Raw genomic sequence first — 25524 nt, 5'->3', positions numbered from 1 at the left:
TAAGTTATCCGAAGAAATAAGGTACAGTATGAATTGTCATTAATTGCAGTAACAAAGGTTTCTCTATACTCTATGTACTAATATACATCAAGAAAAAATATAAAACATAACCTGCCTTTGAATATTAAAGAGGTGTCCAAGAATTTGTATTCCTGCTAGGGCTCCATTTTATTTGAAAGTATCAATCCATTTGTCGTATGTCTTCAGAAAAACCATTTGTTGGTATTGACTAATGGGAATCTGTTCATGGATGATCAAATGGCTGTTTAATTCCATTTCTAGCTCTAAGAAGCAAGTCTCAACAAATTTTCACCACCCCAAGAGGAAGAAAGAGGAAAGAAGAATTGTTTTTGATCTCAGGGGTGGAAAAAGGCAAAGAAATAAAAGAAAACTACGTTTTCTTTTAAGTTAACTGTAACACAAAAACACATTTTGGCTAAAAAAAAAAAAAATTCTCAAATGAAATATTTCCCTTGGAATTCAGAAAGCAAGACAGAAAGTAGTAACAAAGTATAAAAACTGCTTGAAAGAGCTGATCCTGGGGAAATAAAGATGCAAGTGAAATCCACCTTCACCTGACCCACCTTGTCCCAATCCCCGCCCTCGAGCCCCTCCTCCTTCACTCCCCAGACCCTCCATGCAGCCAGAGGCAAGGGAAGGGCAGCAGGCCTTTCACACTATTCCGTCTTCAGGATTTCCAACTCTTGGATATTTGTATTTTAAAAGGGCCCACATCTCCAACCATGTCTTCCTGAGTAGAACTGGGCTCACAAGAGGTTTCAGACACGTTGAGAGTGTGATTATTTGATTGAATGAGGCTTGCTGTTTGTCCAGATCAATAATTCCCATCAGTTCCTATACTCCTACCTCAACCTTCCCATATCTTGATATTCGTAATCATAGTGGTGGGAGGAATTTTTTTTAGAAAGTGTGTAGGGTGGGGGGGGGGACCATAGGGAAAAGTCAATACTAAATTCAAAGGAGCGAATTTATAAGTGTGGAAATTCAGACAGTAAGGCATCCAGATGGGAAGCGTGTTTGCATGAGAGATCTGTCAGTGCTCCTTGAGTCACTGTCCAAAATGGCAGTCTACTTTTCATCTGCATAAATCCAGTCCTCTGCATTCACAAAAATGAACTGTCATTGCCATTCTTATGATTTTCATACTGCAACTGTATCACAGAAAGGCATTTTTTCCTGTGGAAGTGGGTAATTTTTGCTGTACAAGAATGATGCTTTGTATAAATGCATGAAGGCAGCTGGATGATACTTGGTGCTATTTTGAGTTGGGTCAACCTGTTTCCAGTGGAAGGAATGTGAGCCTCCCTTGTGCCACTGTTGTAAATGTGGAAAGCAGTGTACAGGGAATCAGGTTCTAGTCCTGGTACTGGCATTTACTGGCCTTAGGCTAATCAGGTCACTTAACCCTCTGCAATCCTGTTTTCATGTGCATAAATAGAGATAATACTTGACCTTCTTACCTCATGGGGTTGTTGTGAAAGAATATACATAAAACTGCTTTATAAACCACGCAGGTTTACAATCTAGATTCTCCAAGTTGGAAGGGTCTTTTGAGACCATTTAGCAATACTACTTATTTTATACATGAGAAAACTGAGGTTCAGAAAGGTTAAACAACTTGACCCAGCTCAGTGTTCTCAAGCCAGGATGCACATTAGAGTCACCTGGAGAGCTTTTAAAAACACTGCCACCTAGTCTCCAAGCCAGGCCCTACGGGGCTGCGGTCCACTAGGCATCTGTAATTTTTAAAAGCTCCGCAAGTGATTCTAATGTGTAAGCAAGATTGAAAACCATTGCCCAGATCGCATAACTCAAGAGTGGAACCAGGAACTAGCTTGGTCCCCTGTCTCCCACCCGGAGATCACTCAGCCACATCAGGATGAAGCCTAACAGCTGGGAGACTGCAGCAGTGAGTGGAATCAGTGACGACGGTGGGAGGGAGCATCAGGATGCCCTTGGCAAGGCTGCACAGCAGCCCAGCTGCTTGGGTAGGAAGGATGAGTCATCTCTGTGTGCAGCGGTTCTGTCATCCTGTCTGACATAGGACAAGCCCTAGTTTTCTGGCATTACTTGCCTGACGACCAACCACTCCTGGCCCCATTGTCCTACCACCACTCTCAGAACTAGTCAGTAGAAATGTTTACATTTACCAATGCAGCAAAAAGCTCCTTTCATCAAGAAGTGACTGTGAATTCAGGAGTTACCCCAAAACAAGAGGACGCAGAGGTTTCTGTGGTAAATTTTAAAAGAGGCTTTTAAATATTGTAATGGAACTTACTGGGGTAGTGTTTCTCAGCTTTGGGTATTTACTAGAAGTACATGAGTGCCCTATAGCAATTTTCAAAACAGTTAAAATTCTGTTTTTAAGATAATTGAAAAAAAATCTAAGATTGATCAGATAATCTGTATGAATAGCTTATATCCAAGAATAGCCCTAATTTTAGTGCCAAAGTTTGCATTTGGCTTCACTATCACATGGGTGTTACACAATATGACTCTAACTGGCATGGCTAACGAGAAAAGACCAGCAGAAACGTGATAACGTGATACGCAGATGAGGCACAAGCACAGAGTGAGGGCCAAATGATGTCACAGCCAGCTATTCAAAGGTAAATGCGGTAGTTCCAATAGAGAAACGAGTGGGCGAATTGAGTCAACCCTGGGCACGCTGTAGCAGAGGCATGTGGAGCTCAGGATAGCCTTAAGTACAGCAGTCAATACCATATTCATGATGTGAGCACAGATTCAGTTTCAGCAAAATGATATAATCTATCATAAGTTTAAGACACTTTGTAATAAAAAGGGATTTCCATGGGTAAAATGTTAGTTACTAACATGCAAATACGATTTATGAATCCATGGAAAGGACTGAGCAGGGTGAATTGAAAGCAGATGGCCTAGGGACTCCAGGGGTGGGAAATCAAAAAAAAAAAAACAACTTAAGGGGGGAAAAAAAGGACAGAGAGATATAAAACAGAGAAAATCCAAAATGTGTTGATGTAAGTGAAAGAAAGGAAACACAGTTCTGGAAGTACCTGCCACAAAGGTCTAGGAGACCAGAATGCAGAATTTAGGGACGCAGACCGAGGAGGGAGGGTGGGCAGAGCTGAGCTGGGCAAACAAGGCATGAGGAAACTGTGCCTCCTCTGCTCGGTGCTCTGAGGCTTACTGTAATGGGCGGTGGCAGCTGAAGGCCTCTGCAATTCTGTGAAACAGTAATGGTGGACATCTGATGATTCACCTTTCCTGGGAGAGTCATGTAAGTCTGTTCCCTGAAGTGGTGCCACAGACACCTGGGGGTGACTGGTCACTGGTCTGTGAGCAAGGGTGTCAGTCATTACGGTCTTCAAATGGATGGTTAAACTGGGCTTTTAACTCAGAAGACAGAACTGAGGGGGAGACTGCTAAGTCTGGGAAGTCTGAATGAAAGGAAGTATTTCTTTTGGGGGGGCTAGCAACTCATAGATAAGACCACACTCAAACATAAAAGTGCACCGTAACTTCTGTGGGTCTTAGGCCCCTCGCTCATTCCTTTTGTCTTAAGGGGAAGATTTTGCTTTATTTCGTCAAATACCAATAACACTTTAACTAAATTATCAATATACCAGCGGTCCCAAATTTCCTAAGGCGGAGTCACAAAGACCTGAAATCGCTTAGAGGGAGGACAGGGGCAGACAGGGGTATTCAGATTTCTGAGACTAGGGGAGGACAAGGAAGCAGAGGCTCAGTCAGCTGTGCCCCCCTGCCCCTGGGAAAGTCTGGCAAACAGGAGTTGTGGGAGAAGCTTGTAGCATGTTGCAGAAGGGACACAGGAGGACAAAAACTTACTCGAAGAACTTTCAGATTTCTTAAAGAACAAAAAGAAAACCGTTTTATCATCCAAAAGCATGTACCTTTCCATTTGAATATGAAGTTAAAGGTAAACTTAAGAATGACCCACCTTACTCCAAGCATAATTCCAGGTCACATAACTTTCACCTCCTAGAACATCCTTGAGCCAGGTGACTGGACTTTGATAAATCTGACCATTTTCTACCTTAATTTTACCACTCAACAGAACACTGGCTTTGTGGGTAGTCTCCTGAAGTAAAAAATAAAACAAAAATTAAGATTAAAAAACAGCCGAAATGTGTAAACTTCTGCTTCTGACCATGATGAATTAACAGGGACCAGACATATCCTACCACCCAACACAACCGAAAAACAGACAAAATATACAAAACAATGGTTTGGAAGCCACCAAACATCAGGCAACAAAGTACAGTGATCCCTGAGAAGTAAGAATTTGTAGGGTGAACCCTACAATTGTCCCAGCTCATGGCCTCGAGAGAGCTCCCAGGTCATGATGCAGGGCGTGGGAATCCAGACAAAGCCTGTGGACTCCCTGAGTTGAAGAGACAGAGCACAGTCCAGGGAAGCAAGACAGCTAGAGTTTGCAGGACAGGGTAGCAAAGAAGAGAGAAATACACAGAGGGAGAACTCCGCAGATCTTCAGAGGGTCCTCTGTAAGCACACAGCTGAGTAGTGACTGGCCATGTGTGTGAGGAAATTACCCAAAGCTGGGAAAAGAACCCCTGAAAGAAGTAGGGGGAATGGCACCTGGCATTCGCAAAGGGCAGAAATAGTGCCTGTTCCCAAAGCAAGAGTAGAAGAAGCTCAGAACTGACGAGGCACTGGTAGGGTACGCAGAAGAGTCTGGCCTCAGGAGTGGGCAATAACTAGCTCCAGACTGAACCCTGCTCCAATTCTGCATAACAAATCTTAAAAGCAAGACCCAAAAAGGATCAAATTGTTTCCAAGTAACCTAACAGCATCCTAGAATAAATCTCCAAAATATTTATAAGAATACAAAAATATCCAGCATCAAACAAGGTGAATTTCACAATGTGTGAGATCCAATAGAAAATTAACAGCTCTGGAAAGAAGCAAGAATATAACCTAGCCAGAGGAGATAAAGCAATCAATTGAAAACGACAGAACCGACAAAGATGTCAGAATTAGCAGATGAGGACATTAAATAGTCATTATAATCATAATCCACACGTTCAAAAGTTATGTGGAAACATGGGAGATGTTAAAAAAAGACTCTAATCAAACTTCTAGAAATGAAAATTACAATATGTGAGATGAAAAACACATTGGTAACGATAGATTAGACATTGCAAACAAAAAGCATAGTGAATTCAAAGACAGCAATAGGAACTGCAGAAAATGAAACAGAAAAGAGGATAAAAATACTAACAGATCATCAGTGAGTTGTGGAATGACTTCAAGCAACCTAATACGTGTGTAATTGGAGTTCAAAAAGGAAGGAAGGGAAGAAAAAAATATTGAAAGAAATAACGGCTGAAATGTTTCCAAATTTGAGATTTAAATCTGAGACCCAGTGATTCAAGAAGTTCAAAAAACCCGAGGAACAAGAAACATGAAAGAAAAAAATTATACTAATTCCCATCATAATCAAAATTGCTTAAAATCAGAAATAAAGAGATAATCTTAAAAGAAGATTCTTTTAGGGGGCTAAACTCCTGAGGCCAGGCTCTTCTGAGTACCCAGCCAACGCCCCATCAGTTCTGAGGTTTTCCTTGCTGAGGTCAGTCCTCTGTTGGGAACAGGCACTATTTCAGCCCTTTGAAAATGCCAGGTGCCATTGCCTCTAATGCTTTCACGGGGTTCTTTTCCCAGCCAGAAACGGAAAAAAAGACCCATTACTTACAGAGGAACAAAGTTAAGAACAATAGGATATTTCTTGTTGGAAACAACAGAAGAAAAAAGACAGTGAAGCAGCATCTTTAAAGTATTCAAAGAAAGAAACCTTCCAACCTAGAATTCTATACCTAGCAAAAAAATATCTTTCAAAAATGAGGGTGAGGGGCTGGCCCAGTGGCGTAGTTGTTAAGTTTGCGTGCTCTGCTTCAGTGGCCCAGGCTTCGCAGGTTCAGATGCTGGACACGGACCTATACACCACTCATCAAGCCATGCTGCAGCAGCATCCCACATACGAAAAATAGAGGAAGGCTGGCACAGTTGTTAGCTCAGGGTGAATCTTCCTCAAGCAAAAAGAGGAAGACTGGCATAAGATGTTAGCTCAGGTCCAATCTTCCTCATCAAAAACACACACACACACAAATGAACATGAAATAAACTTTTTCAAACATGCAAAAGTCAACAGGATTCATTATCAGCAGACCTCCAATACAAAAATGTTAAAGGCAGTCCTCCAGGCAGAAGAAAAATGATAGCGAACGAAAATCAGGATCTACAGCAAAGGAAAGAAAAGCAAAGAAACAGTAACTACGTGGAATAGATATTTTTCCTTATTAAAATCTCTTTGAAAGACAATTGACTGCTAATACAAAATGAACGCTGTAGTGTGGAGTTTATAACATTATGTAAAAGTAAAATATATGATAACACAAAGGTCAAGAGTGGAGAAATGGAAGTATACTATTTTAAGGTTCTTGCAGTATACACGAAGTGGTATAATATCACTAAAAGGCAGACTGTGAGAAGTTAAAAAATATGTACTATAAATGCTAAAGTCACAACTAAAATAAAGAGTTACAGCTGATAAACCAACAATTGAAATACAGCAGAAAAGCTGAAAAAGGGAACAAAGGAAGATGAGAGAAATAGAAAGCAAATACCACATGAGAGATTCAACCCTAACTAAATCAAAACTCACACTGAATCTAAACATTCGAGAATTAACTTCTGGCCTGATAGAGTAAGGATCCAATCTCAGGTGAAAATTATTAAAACAATTTTTAAAGTGTCTGGAAACGGTCATGAGGGCATGCAGCAAACGAAGAAACATCTATTCAACAAAATCTATGAACATTAGGTAAAGATGGGTTGGAATCTGTGGTATTTGAAGCAAGAATGCTTCCTTCCTCCCTCCCAGCTCAGTGAGGTGGAGATTCCTCCACTTTGGACTTGCTGCAGCCAGGAACCCAGGGCTCTCTCCCCCTGGAGCTCCCAGTCAGAAGACTCCCTTTTTGGGAGGGAAAGACATCAGCATTTCTCACCCTCCCCTGAGCCATCTGTCAATAAGGCTAAGCCGTGGGCGAGGACAGCCAAGAGGTGAGGCTCCCTTCCTCTGCCTAGCCGGCACTCCTGAGATGGGCTCTGCCTGTGGCGTGGTGCCAATGAGACCACTGGGACCCCAGTAATTCTTACCCTGGCGTGTAGGCTGGTCGTTTCATGTCAGGAGAGGCAAGCTGAAAAGCCATGAGGTTACTGTGCCTCCCTACACTGAATGCTCAGCTGCTAAAACAGGGGTGTCATTCAGAGAGACGTTGCCATGTCCCCACCCTCAGATTGAGAGCCAGGGTGCCGAGATTTTTGCCTGGGAAAAGCAGCAAGGCTTAACACAGATAGCTCCTAATATCCTCCCAATGGAAATGACTTCTTCATTTGCAACGGAACATGGAGAAGTTCAAGTTCAAGGGCACTCTCAAAAACAGTGGAGGTTGTAGTGAAAAGCAACTGAAAACAAACTGGCAATTCATTGGAGACACAGGCTAAACTGCAGGCTGGCTAGTTTTCAGGAGAGAAATGGCAAGAGAGAGCAGGGAAGAGCCTTCCCAGGGTCAGAACAAATCTCAAACACCAGCCTTGGGAACTCTCCCTTCAAAGGAGCACACATTTGATTGGATTAGTCTGTAGAGCAATTTATGCCCCAGGTCATTGTTGAAAACAACAGAAAAATCAACCAGCAATAAGTGGAGCTTAACAGCTGGGTATGGCCAGGGAAAGAGGCAAAGAGCCCTGCCAAGGCTTCAGTCCACGTGGTGCAATGTCAGAAGTTTAACACTACTGTGGGGAAAACAGCCTTCACTGAAACCATCTAGCCAGTAACTAAACCAACGGCCATATAACAGTAACAAGCCGAAGAGAAAGTGGGGATCAGTACACAGAGTTGCTACAATATATTATCTATACTAAAATATCTGAAAGGGGCTGGCCCTGTGGCACAGTGGTTAAGTTCACACGTTCTGCTTCGGCAGCCCAGAGTTGGCCGGTTTGGATTCCGGGTGCAGACATGGCACCACTTGGCAAGCCATGCTGTGGCAGATGTCCCACACATAAAAGTAGAGGAAGATGGGCACGGATGTTAGCTCAGGGCCAGTCTTCCTCAGCAAAAAGAGGAGGATTGGCGGCAGACGTTAGCTCAGGGCTAATCTTCCTCAAAAAATAAATTAAAAAAATAAAATAAAATATCTAAAATATCCAGTTACAACAAAAAATTATGATACATGCAAACAAACAGGAAAGTATGACACATACACCAAAACAAACAAAAAGCAAAAGAACCTGCCTGTGAGAATGACCAGATGTTGGATTTAACAAAGACTTCAAAATAGCCATTAAAATTATGTTCAAAGAACTAAAGGAAACCATAATTAAAGAAGTTAAGGAAGGGGGCCAGCTCTGTGGCTGAGTGGTTAAGTTCGCATGCTCCACTGCGGCAGCCCAGGGTTTCACCAGTTCAGATCCTGGGCGTGGACATGGCACTGCTCATCAGGCCACGTTGAGGTGGCGTCCCACATGCCACAACTAGAAGGACCTGCAACTAGGATATGCAACTATGTACTGGGGGGGATTTGGAGAGATAAAGCAGGGGAAAAAAAAAAAAGCTTGGCAGCAGTTGTTAGCTCAGATGCCAATCTTTAAAAAAAAAAAAGAAGTAAAGGAAGGTATCATGACAATCTCACATCAAATACAGAATATCAATAAACAGACAGAATTTATAAAAAAAGAACCAAATAGAAGTTACGGAGTTGAAAAGTACAAAAACTGAAATGAAAAACTTACTAGATGGGCTCTACAGATTTGAAATGTCAGAAGAATTAGTAAACTTGAAGAGAGATCAAAGAGATTATGCAAGCTGAGGAACAGAGAGAAAAAAGAATGAAGAAAAATGAAGAAGGCTCAGAGAAACATGGAACACCATCAAGCACACCAACATAGACATAATGGGAGTACCGGAAGGACGGGAGAGGGAAAGGAGCAGAAAAAATACTTGAAGAAATGATGGCTAAAAGCTTTCCAAATGTATTGAAAAACATTAATCTACACATTCAGGAGGCTCAGTGACTTCCAAGTAGGATAAACTCAAGGACATCCACAAACAGATACATGGTAAAAATGCTGAAAGTCAAAGACAATGAGAAAATATTGAAAGAAGCAAGAGAAAAACGACTCATCACTTACAAGGGAGCCCCAAGAAGATTAACAGCTGGCTTCTTATCAGAAACAATGGAGGCCAGAAGCAGTGAAATAACATACTCAAAGTGTACAAAGGAAAAACTGTCAACCAAGATTCCTATATTCAGCAAAGTTCTCTTTCAAAAATGAAGGTGACATAAAGACATTTCCAGATAAACAAAAACAGAGAATTTGATGCTAGCAGATCTGCCTTACAAGAAATACTAAAGGAAGTTCTTCAGGTTGAAAGCAAGTGACCCCAAATGGTATATGAATCCACACGGAATAACAAAGAGCATCAGTAAAGGTAATTATGTATTATAAAAGATATATAAATGAATATTTCTTCTCCTTTCTTAACTGATTTTAAAAACAAGTGTATAAACTTATATACATACACTGTATATATTTGCAAATAGCACAACAGAGGTGGGTGGGAGCAAAGTTTTATTAGGCTAAGGAAATGACTCCAGATGGCAACTCAAATCCACAGGAACAAATGAAGAGAACAAGAAAGAATAAATAAGGTTAATATAACAAAAGCTATAATATATACCTGTTCTCCTTTCTTCTCCTTAGTTTATTTAAAAATCACAAAATTTTATGAAATAATAATTATAACAATTAATTGTTGGGTGTATAACATTTATACATATAATATGTGTAATGATAATATCACATAAAGGGGAGAAGGCTATGCAGGAGCTATGTTTCTTTATCTCACTAAAATTAAGTTAGTATAAATATGAAGCTGATTCTAATAAGTGAAGATATATGTTAAGTCCTTGAGCAACTCCTACGGAAATAACTAAAAAAATATGGTGACAGAAGTCATTAAAGAAACTAAAATGCTACATTGTAAAATATTCACTTAACGCAAAAGAAAGCGATAAGGGAAGTAGGAACAAAAAAAGACAAGACATATTGAAAACAAAAAGTAAAATAGGAGACATAAATCCAACAATATTAACGTCAAATGTGAATAGATTAAACAGCTTAATCAAAAGGTAGAAATGGTCACACTGGGTTAAAAAAACAGGATCCAATTATATGCTGCATACAGGAAACAGAGTAAATTCAAAGAGACAAGTAAGTTTAAAATACAGTCATGCATTGCTAATGACAGGGATACATTCTGAGAAGTGCGCTGTTAGGCGATTTTGTCATTGTGTGAACATCATAGACTGTACTTACGCAAACCTAGATAATACAGCCTACTACACACCTAGGCTATATGGTACTAATCTTATGGGACCACAGTCGTATGTGTGGTCCATCATTGACTGAAACGTCGTCATGTGGCGCATGACTGTAAAAGGATGGAGAAAGATGTAGCATGCAAACAGCAACCACAAGAAAACAGGAGCAGCTATAATAATATCAGACAAAATAGGCTTTAAAACAAAAAAGTGTCACTAAAGATAAGGGACATTTTATAATAAGAGGGTTAATGCTTCAGGAACATATAATAATTATAAACACACAGCACTTAATAAATGAGCACCAAAATGCATGAAGCAAAAATTAACAGAAATGAAAGGTGAAAGAGACAATTCAACAATAACAGAGACTTCAATACTCCACTTTCAATACTGAATAGACCAAACAGGCAGAAGATCAATGAGAAAAGAGAACACTTGAGCAACACTATAAATCAACTAGACCTGACAGGTATCTATAGAAAACTATTCCTAACGACAGGAGAACATAGTCTTCTTAAGTGCATGTGGAACATTCTGCAGGATACGACATCCACTAGTGAAACCACAAAATAAATCTCAAAAAACTTAAAAAGACTGAAATAATACAAAATTTGTTCTCTAATTGCAATAGAATAAAATTTAAAATTAACAATAGAAAAAAATGTGAAGCTCAAACAATTGTCTCCTAAATCACCAATGGGTTAAAGAAGTAAGCAAAAGGCAAACTGGAAAGTACTTTGAGACAAATGAAAATGAAGACACAACATACCAAAACTTACGGGATAGAGCAAAAGCAGTGGGTTAGAGGGAAATTTATAGCTGTAAATGCCTATATTAAAAAAGAAGAAAGATCTCAAATCAATAACTAAAGACACTGGAAAAAGAGAACAAACTAAACCCGAAGCAAGCAGACAGAAGGAAATAATAAATATTAGAGTGGCAATAAAATAGGCAAGAGAAAATCAACAAAATCAAAAGTTGGTTCTTTGAAAAGATTAACAAAATTGACCAAGAAAAACAAGTGAAAAGACTCAAATTACTAAGATCAGAAATGAAAATAGGGACATTACTACTGACTGTACAGAAATAAAAAGGACTAGAAGAGAAACTATGAATAACTGTATGTCAAAAAAATTACATAAATTAGATGAAATGGATACATTCCTAGAAAGATAAAAACTACCAAAACTGATTCAAGAAGAAATAGACAATCTGAAAAAATACATAATAAGCAAATGAAATAATACTCAAAAACCATCCCCAAAGGAAAAGCCCAGGTAAAGACGGCTTCACTGCTGATTGCTACCAAACATCTGAAGAAGACAATACAAACTCATAAACCCTTCCAAAAAACAGAAGAGGAGGAAATACTTTTGAACTCATTCTGTGAGACCAGTATTATCCTAATACCAAAACTAGACAAAGAGAACAGCGGAAAACTACAGATCAATGTCTTTAACAGATATGGGTGCAAAAATAATAAAATACTAGAAAACTGAATCCAGCAACATATAAAAAGAATTATAAACCATGACCAAGTGGGATTTATCCACTTTTACAGGAATGCAAGGTTGGTTTAACATCTAAAAATCAATTAATATTATACATCATACCAACAGAAAAAAAAAAAACCCACATGATCATCTCAATAAATACAAACAGAGCATTTGACAAAATCCAATATCCTTTCATGAGAAAAACACTCAAGAAACTTGGAATAGAAGAGAACTTCCTCAGCTTGATAAAAGGCATCTATGAAAAAACTTATACCTAACATCATACTTAATGGTGAAAGACTGAATTTTTTATCCCTAAGAAAAGCAGTCTTATTCTAGGGAAAAAAAACAGAAGTTTTACCTCACCATTTTATTTCAACATTTTACTAGAGGTTTTAGCCAGTTCAGTGAGCAAAAAATAAATAAATTTAAAAAAAAAGCATTCATGGGGCCGGTCCTGTGGCCGAGTGGTTAAGTTCGCGTGCTCCACTTCAGCAGCCCAGGGTTTCCCTGGTTCGGATCCTGGGCATGAACATGGCACCACTCATTAGACCATGCTGAGGCGGCATCCTACACAGCACAATTAGAGGGACCTACAACTAAAATATACAACTATACAACTATGTACTGGGGGGATCTGCAGAGAAAAAAGCTGAAAAAAAAAAAAAGCATTCATAATGGAAAGAAAGAAGTAAAACTGTCTTCACTCATAGACAACGTAATCATCTATATAGAAAATCCAATGGAATCTCCAAAAATTTACTAGAACTAATAAATAAGTTGAGCAAAGCTGTGGGATAAGATTGCAATATACAAAAAATCAATTGTATTTCTACCTATTAGCAATAAACAAAAATTGACATTAAAAAACTATCAAATACTATCAAAAATATGAAATTCTTAGGGAGAAATATGATAAAAGATTTGAAAGACCTGTATACTGACTCCTACATTGCTAAGAAAAAATCAAAGATGACCTAAATAAATGGAGAGTTAGACCATGTTCATGGATTGGACAACTCAATATTGCTAAGATGTTATTTGTCACAAAATTAATCTATTAACTCAACAGAATAACAGCAGACACCTTTTTAGAAAGAAACTGACAAACTCACTCTAAAATTCGTATGGTATTGCATATGACCTAGAACAGCCAAAATACTTTTGAAAAAGGAGAACCAACGCAACCCAATTTTAAGACTTACCATTTGTCTGCAATAATCAAAACAGTACTGATGGAAAGATAGACCAATAGATCAATGAAAAAGAACAGAGAGTCCATACATAGGAACATATATGGACAAGTGCTTTTTCTAGGAAGGTGCAAAGGCAATTCAACAGAGGGTACATTTTTCAACACATGCTGCTAGAACAATTGGATATCCAAATTCAAAAATATGAATGGGGATCCTACTTTGTACCATATACAAAAATTAATTAAAAACTGGATCATGGACTTAAAGGTAAACCTAAAACTAGAAAAATTCTAGAAGCAAACAGGAGAAAATATTTGTGACCTTGATTTGGACCAAGAATGTTTAGATATGACACTAAAAACATAAGAGCAAATGGATAAACTGGACTACAACAACATTTAAAACTTCTGTTCTTCATAAGCCAATGTTGAGAGAATTAAAAGACAAGCTACAGAGTAGGAGAAAATATTTGCGAAGTATATGTTTTATAAACGACTTATATCCAAAATATATATTTTTTAAAACTCTCAAAACTCAATAAGAAAACAAGCAACCAATAAAAAAAGAGCAAAAGATTTGAACATACACTTCATCAAAGAATAAATATGGATGGTAAATGAAAAGATGCTCAACGTGATTAATCATGAAATGCAAATTCAAATCACAATGATAAACTGTTATACACATGTACATATTACATACATATATACACCTATACTACATGTTAGCATGGCTAAAATTAAAGGACTGATCATACTAAGTGTTGGCTAAGTAAGAATGTGGAGGAACTAGGACTCTCATACACAGCTGGTGGAAATGCAAAACGTTACAAACAACTTTGGCAATTTCTTAAAAAGTTAAATATATACTTACCATATACATTCCAGCCACTCCACTTCTAGGCATTTACCCAAGAAAAATGAAAGCCTATGTCATCAATGTTCATAGTAGCTTTATTTGTAATAGCCAACAACTGGAAACAACCTAAATGTCTATCATGAATGAACTGATAAACAACCTGTAGCACGTACATACAATGGATTAATACTCAGTAATAAAAAAGGAATGAGCTACTGATACATGCTACAACAAGGCTGAATCTCAAATAACTATGCTGAGAGAAGGAAGCCAGACAAAAATGTATACATACGGTATAATTCCACTTACACAGAGTTGTTGGAAATGCAAACTAATGTATGGGGACAGGAAGCAGACCCTAATTGTCTGGAGATTGGCACGGGAAAGGAGGGGTATGAAGGAGGGTTAGAAAAGGGCACGAAGAAACTTTTGGGGGTGATGGATATGTTCACTATCTTGTTTGTGGTCATGGTTTCACAGGTGTATACATACGTCAAAACATGTCAAATTGTATACTCTAAATATGTGTAGTGTACTGTATGTCAATTATATCTCAACAAAGCCAGTAAAGAAAAAAATACCTGAAATATGAAAAGTTATATTAAAATTTTATTATAGCTGATGCAGAGAAGTAACCAAATCTGTCAAAATTTGAGTTAATGTAACTAATTTACTAACTAAAATTTGAGTTGCTTTGGTTAATCTGAGGTAGGTACTACTTAGCAATAAATTGTGTGACAGGTAAACAGACAGGAACGTCAAGGACTGGAGATCAAGCTACTACTTGGGTCTTTAAACTACAGCTTGGAGCTTTAAAATTAAAAATTGTTTTGCTCCTAAGTAAAGCTTATTAACTAGGAAAAGCTCTGTTACCCTTGGTCAGAAATGGGTCATTCATATTACATTCCAGTTAGCCTGGACTGGTTTTGCGGAATTGGTTCCTAAGCGAAGCAGCACTCCAGGACTCCACACAGCCTTTACTGCTCTGAATTCCTCTCCCAAAAGGTGAGCGTGGGGAGAGGGGAGAGGAAGCCTCTTTTGCAGGCATTTGTAGCAGAACCATTTTTTTCCTCCTATACTTTCATGCATATGTGACAATGTTTTGATGCAGATTTACCGAAACTCCAAGTCACTTTTTGTTTCTAAATTGAGCTGTTACGGAAGATGAATTTATACTTATCCTTTATTAGGGGAAGCTTTACCAGTGAACTGGTAGCTCCCAAAACTCTGGAACCAAAGACAGCTCCAATTTACTATTTGTATGTTGTTCTTAAATCCTTCCTGGTGCAATATAATTGACTAGTCTGGTCTGCAGGCCAAAAGGTGATGTGACTACAATGCATAGGGCAATTCCAGAAGCACGACTTCACTTGCTAAGACAATGGTTGTGTCCCTCCATTCAACAAGCCCAGCCAAATTCTATTTCCCTAATCAGAGCTAAATGCCTACACTGTGTGACAGTAACATTTACTCACTTATTTATAAAATTTACATGATTTTAGAGAAAAAAAAAGGATACCTGTGTTTTGAATTCCAGAATGTTATTTCCCGGATTAATTCTTCCTAGTAATATCAAATCCTTTATCTGCATACATTTCTTTTTAGGAGCTGTGCTGTAGTTCACGGGCTTTTTTATAGTATGTTGATGGCCAGACCCAGAGGAGGGGCTCTGACTGTCATTTGCATGTGGAACAGCAAAAGCTGACTTTTTAAGATATGGTTTCATCTGATGCCCAGTTTCACTGCCTAAGACATCAATTCCTTGATGTACCAGGGATTCTGGTGCTCCCCTGGGTGGTTGCTGGGAAGCTGTTTTCCTAGTTCCTCTTTTTGGATTACAATTGGAAAGAGCCTGATCACAAATAACAGCTGATGGATGGGTGTCATTTTGGGCAAATTCACTTGAGGTTTCTGAAATATTTAATGTGCCAGTTACTGCTGAAGGACTACAGGATTCATGCCCTTTGGCTGTGGTTGCTGTAAGGTCATTTTCTTTTTGTGAATATTCTGCTTGAGCAAAAAAAGCAACAGGCTGGGATGGTAATTTAATCTTCTTAGTGCCATCTGAATATCTCGATTTTGATAACCCATCCAAGGTACAGTCTTTGACCTTTTTTTTAGAATTCAGCTCATTTCCAGAAAATTCTTCCCTTCTCACCATCTCTGAAATGAGATGAGTACAGGTATTTTGGCTGTCATTCCATGCTTCCAGAGACAACTGTGTTTCCTGCACACGTCTACAAACAAGGCTGACAGAAGAAAGGGAAGATGACTGAGGCTGCACTGAAGTTTCCGGACTGATAAGCTCTTGGCTGTCCTTATCACTACAGATTTCTGAGCTGGACGGCAGCTTCCTCAAACTAAGACCAGACAAAGATGTTACATCCTGATACTTCTGAATTCTCTCGCTTATTTTTTTCTGTTTCTTTGCCACAACCAAAAGGCTCTTCTGTCTTGCGGCCAAGCTAGCCAGTTGTTCTCTCAGGACTCCCTGCTTAAATGATTCTACAGACACCCTGTAGGAAGAAACAGAGAAGAAAATGCAAAAACAGGAGGAAACTTTTTCTCTAGCAGTCATTTAAATTTTAAAGATATTCTTTCTCAATTTAAGTTTAATCAGCTCAAAGTAGTCTATCTCTGCAAGGTATTTCCTGTGAGAGGAAGGTGACTCTTAAGGTGAGTCTGCCTTTTTTAGGAGTGACCTTGTAGGTATCCACATTTATATTCATGATTATCAGTTGTGAGTCAACTCCAGAAGAGAAACAAAACTTAGGTTATCCACCTAGATATCTACTAGCCTTTACTTGGAAGGCAGCAGGTGATGGCTGGGGAGGAACACCATTCTTTACGTTTGGAGTTTGCTTACCAGTTTACAAGGAAAAGGTGCATCAGGAAGTAAGCAAAATTTGGGAGTCAAGTTCCACTCAAATTCCCTTAGCTATGGAGGAGTGAGACTGTTCTGTGTATAATTACGCTGAGCCAGGCCTGAGATATACCAGTTCATCAAGTAATCAGGTCATTGCACTTTGAACCTGTATCAAGTCCAGAGGACCACCCACACAAGCATTAGCCTGTGTTCCTTCTCCAAACCAAATCTCTGAGGGGCTTGATGACTAAGTGGGAGGAAATGGCTCATCCACACCTCTGTCTTTTGGTGATACCCACCTACGCCACACTGACCTTCAGGATACTGGACACTTTGTTTCCAGTGGTTCTCAAACTTTCTAGTCTCAGGACTTCCTTACACTCTTAAAAATTACTGAGGAACCCAAAGAACTTTAGTTTATATGGGTTATATGTATCAATATCTACTGTTTTAGAAAATAAAACTGAGAAATTTTTAAAAAACAAGAATACACAAGCACACATTCCATTAGCTACCAGAGTGATGATATTATCACATATCACATGGCCTCTAGAAAATTCCACCGTACACTCATGAAAGAATAAGAGCAAAAAAATCTTAGTATTATTACAAAAAATCTTTTGACTTCATGAACCCCTTGAAATGGTCTCAGGGACCCTTAGGGACCACCCTTTAAGAGTAGCTGTTTTAAGGGAAAGCAAGAGTAGAGATATCTGTTTCTTCTACCACAGTTTAGAGTTGTATTGAACTCCAAGCAGACTGGGTGTTAACGTGAGTAGTAGACACAAAGGAAAGAAGCAGAAAGAAGAAGTAAGATTAGCAAACAACTGGTAGCATAAAATGCCAGAAGCTGGACAGAGGAGAAACAAAGGAGAAAATAATATCACACTTAAAACTATGTGAAACAAAGAGTTCAGACAGAAAATGAAAGTGCTCTTTAGATTACAAGATTTTAAGTTGTAAAGCAGTATTAATAGGGATTTACACACTTGAAACCCCAACTGATCAGGAACTTCTCAAAATTCTAGATGTATTGTTAATCACAGGACACAAAGGAAAACTGAAGCCAGCGGTCTCCAAAGTCCCCTAGAAAACATCCTGTAGTCAGTTACCCACCTATAAGTTCACCTGCTTTATACTGACAGGAAAATCGGAAATAGAAAGGAATTTATGATACTTATTCACTATAGAGAAAAGAAAAATGGGGATAAAACAAGACTTATAAATAAAAATAGCAAACTTATTTTTAAATAAGTTCAGAAACACCTGAAATATGCAATAGAAGTCAAATGATTGTAAGACAAGAACACAAGGGAAATTAGAAAAATTACATGTGAATAAAGAATAGGGTCGAAAAGATAGCTGCACCCCATGTTCGCTACAGCGCCACTTTCAACAGCCCAGACGTGGGAGTGGCCCAGCGCCCACCTAGGAACGAACGAATGAGGAAAATGTGGCATGCAGGTACAGTGGAAAATCACTCAGTTATAAAAGGAAGGAAATCCTGTCATTTGCAACAACATGGATGGCCCTTGAGGTCATTATGCTAAGTGAGATAAGTCAGAGAGAAAGACAAATACCATTACATCTCACTCACAGACAGAGACTAGACTGGTGGCTGCTGGAGGTGGAGGGTGGGGGATGAGGGTGGGAGAAATGAGTGAAGGTGGTCAAAGGTACAAACATCATCCAGTTATGAAATAAATAAGTCATGAGGATGCAGACAGCATGGTGACTACAGCTAATAATACCGTGTTTATATTTGAAAGGTGCTAAGACAGTAAATAAAGCACTCAGTTTTTTCACTCACCTGTATTTTTTAGCCAGATCATCCCTTTCTGCCTTCTGTTTGGCAAGCACATTATCCACGACCTCCTTTATCTCTAACATCTTTTCAGTGTATTGGTCTAGAAACATGGTGGTAAAATAAGAAGTCAGTTAACTGAGAGACAACAAATGTTAAATTTGGCCACACAGGACTTAGCCTCTAAGTCCTGTACAAAACTTGGATCCCTCAGCCAGATCACAGATACAAAAGGTGTCAGAATATGGAGCCTGTGAATTTGTAAGGAGATTTTTTTAGAGAGCTGTTGCTTAACTGGGTGGGAATCTCCATCCTGAGCAGCAAAAGTGAGAGGTGAGGCGGTTTCTCTCCTTTAGCTCAAGCCTAATGGGGGCAGCATCTCAAAGGTTGTTGAGATATAATAACTCTCAGTTGAGGTGACAAAGGACTCATATTTGGCTTCTTCCCTGAATATCTAGAGGTCGAGATCCTGAAGGGCAAGAAGCTTCCACAGCAAGACAAAGAAAAAGCTGCTGCTGTGCTGGGAATGAACTTTGCTCCCTTCTAAGAACGGGTCCAAGGGGCCCGGACCCTGCTGACCTGCCGTGGAGCCTGCCCAGTGATCCTGCCAGGAGGGCTTCTAGCCGAGGGTGAGAGTCTGTGTAGGGAGGACACCAGGAAAAACAGAGGCTGAGAGGAGACTGAGGGGACAGGGAGAGGAAACTGTGAACTGCCACATCACAGAGCCATATAGAAGCTTCAGCAGAGCCTCAAAAACTGCTCTCAAGTCAAGAGACGTAGTTTAAACATCTGCCAAAGAGCAACGGAGCCAACTGCAGTCAGGACTCAGGCACCAGCCAAGAACTCTGGGTCCCAAGGCCTTCCCTTCCTCCCTTAAGGGGGCGATGAGATAAACATAAAGGATCATGAGTAGTCGATGCACTGTAATGGTTATAACCGAATAAAATTAAGTTGCAAAGCCTTGGGCTGGGGAGGGGAGAAAAGTGTCTAATCTTAGAAGCATTAAAAGAACAGCAAAGAAAAAAGGTGATACATTTTACTATACAGAATTTGAAATCTGAAAATTTATGTATGTTAGCACAAACTAACACTTGTTACAAATAAAAAGACAGTCAAGTGGCCGAAAAAAGTATTTTCAACAGTTATGGCATAAAATGGGTCAGTATACTTGATTATATAAAATATTTATTAATAGAAAACAGGAACAGTCAATTCACAAAATAGGAAATAAAACTAGCGAAAAAATACCACTAATAATCAATAATGAAAGTGAAAATACTAGGCACATTTTTCTTATTAAACTAGTAAAATTATTGTAAATGAAAATACTGATGCTATTAGCAGTGTAAAGAAAAAGACTAATGTGTACTGGTTGAAGTGCAAATTAGAATGTAATACTTTAGGAAACTAATTTATCAATATGAACCAATAGATTTTTAAATGTCTATATATTTTTCAATATTCCAATATTGTTAATCTTTTCTAAGCAGCTAATCTAAATCCAGAAAAAGCTACGTGTTGTAACATAATAGGAAAACGTTGGAAAAACCCAAATGCTCAAGAAAAAGGAAAAAATTAAGTAAACCATGGAACATTTATTGAACAGAATACTATGTAACCACTAAGAATGATGGCTATGGGAAAAAAGAATGCAAAAATAGCACTTCTAGCATGATCCTAACTGTTTTTAACAATTTTATTGAGGTACAATTGTGTAACTATGTTCTTAAAAAAAATTATGTATCCCCCACAAAAAGGAAACAAATACATCAAAATATTGTGATGAGACAGTAGGTAATTTTAGCATATTTTTTCCTTTTTTTTTTTGAAGTGCATCTATGCCTTTTATAATGAAAAAAATTATAAACTTGGAAAATTCATCTAAGATGCATAAAATATTATAAATACTAAATAAAATGTACAAACCATACATATTTGTTTGGTGGTATGAGTTATTTTGTATTATTTTTCTCAAAACATAACATGTACCAAGTGTGAGGACAAGATAAAAAGCAGAATGGGTATAACTCAAAAAGAAACAATTTTTTACAGAGGCTACACAACACGAGTTAGGACAAGACATGGACTAACGGCTGTATCCTGCTACACAAAAGATTGATGAGGTACTTTAAATTACTTTATTTAGTTTTTTGCTGAGGAAGATTGGCCCTAACTCTGTGCCAACCTTCCTCTGTTTTGTATCTGAGCTGCCACCACAGCATGGCCACTGATAGACAAGTGGTGTAGGTCCATGTTCAGGAGCCGAACCCGGGCTGCTGAAGAGGAGCACACTGAACTTAACCACTAGGCCACCTGGGCTGGCCCCCCAAATTACTTTATTTTTAGCTGACTATTTTTAACATTCAGATCTGCATCTATCAGAAGTGACTTTCTACCTTGTAAATCATAACTCAAGAAAACACAGCTGTGAACCATCAAGGGTTTGCAAATACTGAAGTTTTGAGAAATTAAGATTATTAGGTCAAGGATCAGAGTCTCATTTACTATTTTGAATCGCTAATGCTTTGCAAACAGGAAGACATCTATGCAGTAAGACGTTCACCGGGTTTACGTGCTCATCTGAAAGTTAGGAGGATTTGCTCTACTTGTGTCACCACTGCACATTCCTTTTCTGACCTGTTTTTAAGGGTTGCCCATAGCTGGGTGAAACTGAGGAGCTGAGGAGTAATATAATCTCACCTCTAGTCACTGTCTTCTACTTTTTGTCACATCTTCACCTAAACATATCACCAGTAGTGGTTTATCCCTGATCATGGTTTTCAGTGTCTCTCAAATTACCACAGCTTGAGTCTAGAAGTACCTTTATCAACAATTACACAAACTACTGGTTGGCATCACTGACTTATAATGATCAGTCCTGGCACTTTAAATACTCCAGGATAAAAAAAGACCACTTTTTCAGCCACTGTGAGCTTTGAAATAAATATGAACCTTAAGATGAGGTAGCAATAACCTTGGATATCTGAAATAATCAAACTTAAGTATCAATCCATATTTACCTGCCTCTTCAGGGGTTCTTATTTCAAACTCTAATAAGTCTTCTTGTTTTTCTTCTATATCTTGTAGAGTGGCACTGACGATCTGACGCTGTCGTATAAAAATATTAAAAACTTCATTACAAGAATGTAGATGTTTCTCTGATACGCAATTGGCAAATGCTAAAGAAAGTGCTGTTAAAAATGCTCATTCCCCTTTACATTGAAAATGTACTTAAGCTTTGCTTAACCTTAACCGTGTGTTGCATTTTGAAAAAGAAAGTAAACACTATCTTGATTTATGTAGCAGAGTTTTTCTACTCCTGGAAAATAGAATGTAAGAGCAGCCACCATGTAAACAATCCTAACTGCTCGCTGCCCTCTGTAATACCTACAGGTATAGGAAAGCAACAACTGCTCAGCACACAGGATTTAAAAGTCACATACACACAACAGGTTCACTTTAAGACATTATGACTCTCATTGCACACTATGGAAATCTCACACATAATCTCAGAAACACAAAACACCACTCTCTCGAAAACTCACAAAGGGGATTTTTAGACCACCTCTGCATCCCCTTGTCAGTACTGATCTTTCTGCCTGGAATATCTTCAATTTGTTCTGTCCAGATTCCTCTCTCTCTTAGGAGAGATGGAGTCGTGGAGTGGACTCTGTAACCAAGCTGCCTGGGTGTGAATTCTGGCTCTACCTCTTCTAAGCTGGGCGACTCCAGCAGATTACTTAGCCTCTCCTTGCCTAAACTGAGTACACATGTAAAATGCTTAGGACAGTGCCAGCACGAAGTAAGAGCTCAATAAATGCTGCTTATTATTATCTAAAACCCATCTCATACAATAAACCTCTGACTAATCTAATCCATACTAATTTCTCCTTTCTCAGAATTACTTAAGCATTTCAGTGCTACATAATTTACCATGAATATGCATAATGTCTAATGCATTATATTTATCTAAGATAATGAGATCTTGTAGGCAAGAGCATGGCTTTGAATTTGTGTACGGTTTCCACACTGTTGGATATATAGTTGTTGTTCAATAAATGACAACTGATGGACTGACTCATATTATCTATCCTTTTATATATTTTCAATACGCCTTCATTTTTAAAATGTGCAGGCCCTCAAAGGCCTCTGAAGTATGTTGCTTTGAAATTTTACTTTGGTACTCACAAGGAATACGGAAAGTGCACTAATAAAACCATTTAATTATGTCGAAAAGTAATCTCACTGCTTCCATTTATGAAACGTACCAAAGTAAAACTACAAAATATAGATATGCAAAACAGACAAACAAAACAAGATTTCTCTCTGGTTACAGTGAATGGCTACGGTTACCAAAGCAAACTAAAGGTCCGGATCTGTGCCCAGGCTAACGCTCTCCCTACAGATTAGGATAAAGAGAACATTTCTTGATGCTGACTTTCCTTTCTGTTTGGCCTCATGTTGTGGATGCACTCACTCTCGGCCACCACGGGCCACGGCCTTTCACTCTACGCCAGCTCCACCCTCCACCATGGAGGCTCCAGCATAACTTTGTCTCCAAGATCCCCCTCCTTAAGTCCTTCATTACTGCCTGTTTCTCTTTAAAAAAAATCCTAACCTAGGATCTGTCTTTGGAACAAGCAGCTTTAGACAGTTTATACTCTGTTTACTGTAAAGCTTTACTACGATTTATTCCAAGTTTGCAGTTTTACTATGGCAGGATCATCTTTGCCTCTGACATCTCTGTTATAGCTTCATACGATACAGCACAGTGGGTAAGAGCACAGGCTCTGGAGCAGACTGCTGGAGTTTAATTCTGGCATTGCTACTTAATAGAAATGTAATTTTGCGTTAAATTACTTAATCTCTCTTACTCTAGTGTCCTCATCTGTAATGAGGAAGTTAATGAGAATAACAGAACCTACCCAGAAGGGTTGTTATGAGGACTAAAGGAGTTCACATAAAGTGCTTAGAGGACAGCACGCCATATAATAAGTGCTCAATGAACCCCAAGTATTATTAGTATTATTACTTCTGTACTCATTCTATCCGGGAATAGCAAAGGAGGCTGCCTACATGCTGGGATGGGAAGGTGTTACAAGGCAGCACCAAACTAAAACCATTGATTTCCTTTGTATCTGGCCACAGAGTCACCCCCTACCTTCAATTTCGTTCGAAATTTCCAACACTGGGAAACAATTTTACATTTTCAAAAGACAAACCCTTAATGACTTTAAAGTCTTCCTATTTCTTTTGAGTTTTTCTTTTTCTTTAAAGTTGGTTTTCCTTAGACCCCTATATCTCCATTACATTTTCCCTGAGGCTTGGCATCTAGAATGATATAATTATTCCTGAAGCAAATATCCACATAATTAATAATAGGGCCTTTTCCCCCTAATGTTCTAATCTTTATGTGAAAATACATCTTAAAGATACTTATGGTCAATATGATGGGCTGAGCCGATACAGAAGGAGCCCTGTCCACTCCAAACACATGGAAATATTGGACAAAATACAATAAGCTTTACACACACATAGAGCTAAGAATGGAAACGGAAATTCCCAGGTGCCGGCCATGAAGCCAGCAGTGGCCCATGGGTGGTTCGGAACAAACAGAGGTATTAGGGGCCGGGTTTTTAACGCCCACAAAGGGACAAGCCCACAGGAGGAGGGAGTTAGAATAGAATCCCTGAATAAAGCTAGTGACCTTCAGTGCATGTCCTTTAGGTTAAATAAGGATTAGAAAACTCTACTTGGCACCCACCTAAGCCTTTGGGTAGAAAACTAGAGACCCAAGCCTATGCCACATGTGTATACAAGAACAAAATTTATACAGTCTGTGTGGTTCAGGAACCCAAACTGAGAAATTAGCATAAAAACTGGTGTGAAACTGATCAACCCCTATGGCCCGAGCACAGGCAGATATAAAATACAAAGGCTAGGCAGACCAAATTCCCACAGGAAACACACTCACTGACAGGAGATCACAAGAGAAAATTACAAACCATGGGAAGAACCAAAATATCATGAGAAAGAGTCGGGAGGAGAATTTGAAATTCCTTTAAAAATGTTTGAGGGGCTGGTCTGGTGGTGTAGTGGTTAGGTTTGCACACTCTGCTTCAGGGTTCACAGATCTGGATCCTGAGCATGGACTTACACACTGCTTGTCAGGCCATGCTGTGGTGGCATCCCACATACAAAATAGAGGAAGGCTGGCACAGATGTTAGGTCAGTGACAATCTTCCTCAAGCAAAAAGAGGAAGATTGGCAACAGATGTTTGTGCCGGGCCAATCTTCCTCACCAAAAAAAAAAAAAGAAGAAGAAGAAGAAGAAAAGAAAGGAAGGCAAAAAAAGTTTGAAAAGATTTTTCTTAATGCTATCAATATTGTAAGGCAAGATCAGGAAAGTCTTTTTGTTTTTTTATAACAAAAATTTGAAAAGGAAGCATAGAAGTTCTAGAAATAAAATAGTTATTGAAATTAAAGATTCAATGCAGGGTTAAATAGATAGAAATATTGAGGAGAGAAATAATGAATCAGTTTGAATACCACTTAAAATAAAATATTTAAGGTATAAATTAGTTGATTAATCAGTTTCAGTTCAATGAATGACATTTCCCCTCTCCACTAACTGAAAGTCTGTAAGAGAAGTCTAATCAACATGCACAGTCAGATTCAAAGTAATATTTCATGGAGGATGCTACTTTGCTTAAGAAGTTAGTGTCTAGTAAGCTTTGTGTTTTTATCAAACTAAGAATATCCATCTTATCAATTACTATATATTTTATTGAGCAACTACTATGTTATTTTCCCCAAAAATACACCTTTACATGAGGGGTTTCACATATAGCTAACACGATATTAGCCATGT

The 25524-nt window shown here is 38.6% G+C and overlaps 1 protein-coding gene across 1 annotated transcript in view; it reads right to left on the bottom strand.

Annotated features, from left to right (window-relative positions):
* ANKRD31 (ankyrin repeat domain 31) overlaps positions 1-25524 on the bottom strand; it is a 125905-nt gene that overhangs the window by 14045 nt on the left and 86336 nt on the right. The window contains exons 20-23 of the mRNA XM_070517344.1: positions 21674-21761; positions 18660-18756; positions 15503-16499; positions 3962-4102 (exon numbers count right to left, since the gene is read on the bottom strand). Of these exons, the coding sequence (XP_070373445.1) occupies positions 3962-4102; positions 15503-16499; positions 18660-18756; positions 21674-21761 (1323 nt within the window). The remainder of the gene's footprint in view (positions 1-3961; positions 4103-15502; positions 16500-18659; positions 18757-21673; positions 21762-25524) is intronic.

This window comes from Equus asinus, chromosome 9 (assembly GCF_041296235.1).
Source record: "Equus asinus isolate D_3611 breed Donkey chromosome 9, EquAss-T2T_v2, whole genome shotgun sequence".
Lineage (NCBI taxonomy): Eukaryota > Metazoa > Chordata > Mammalia > Perissodactyla > Equidae > Equus > Equus asinus.
Note: the sequence above shows the minus strand (reverse complement) of the source record. Positions and strands in the feature narration are given on the sequence as shown.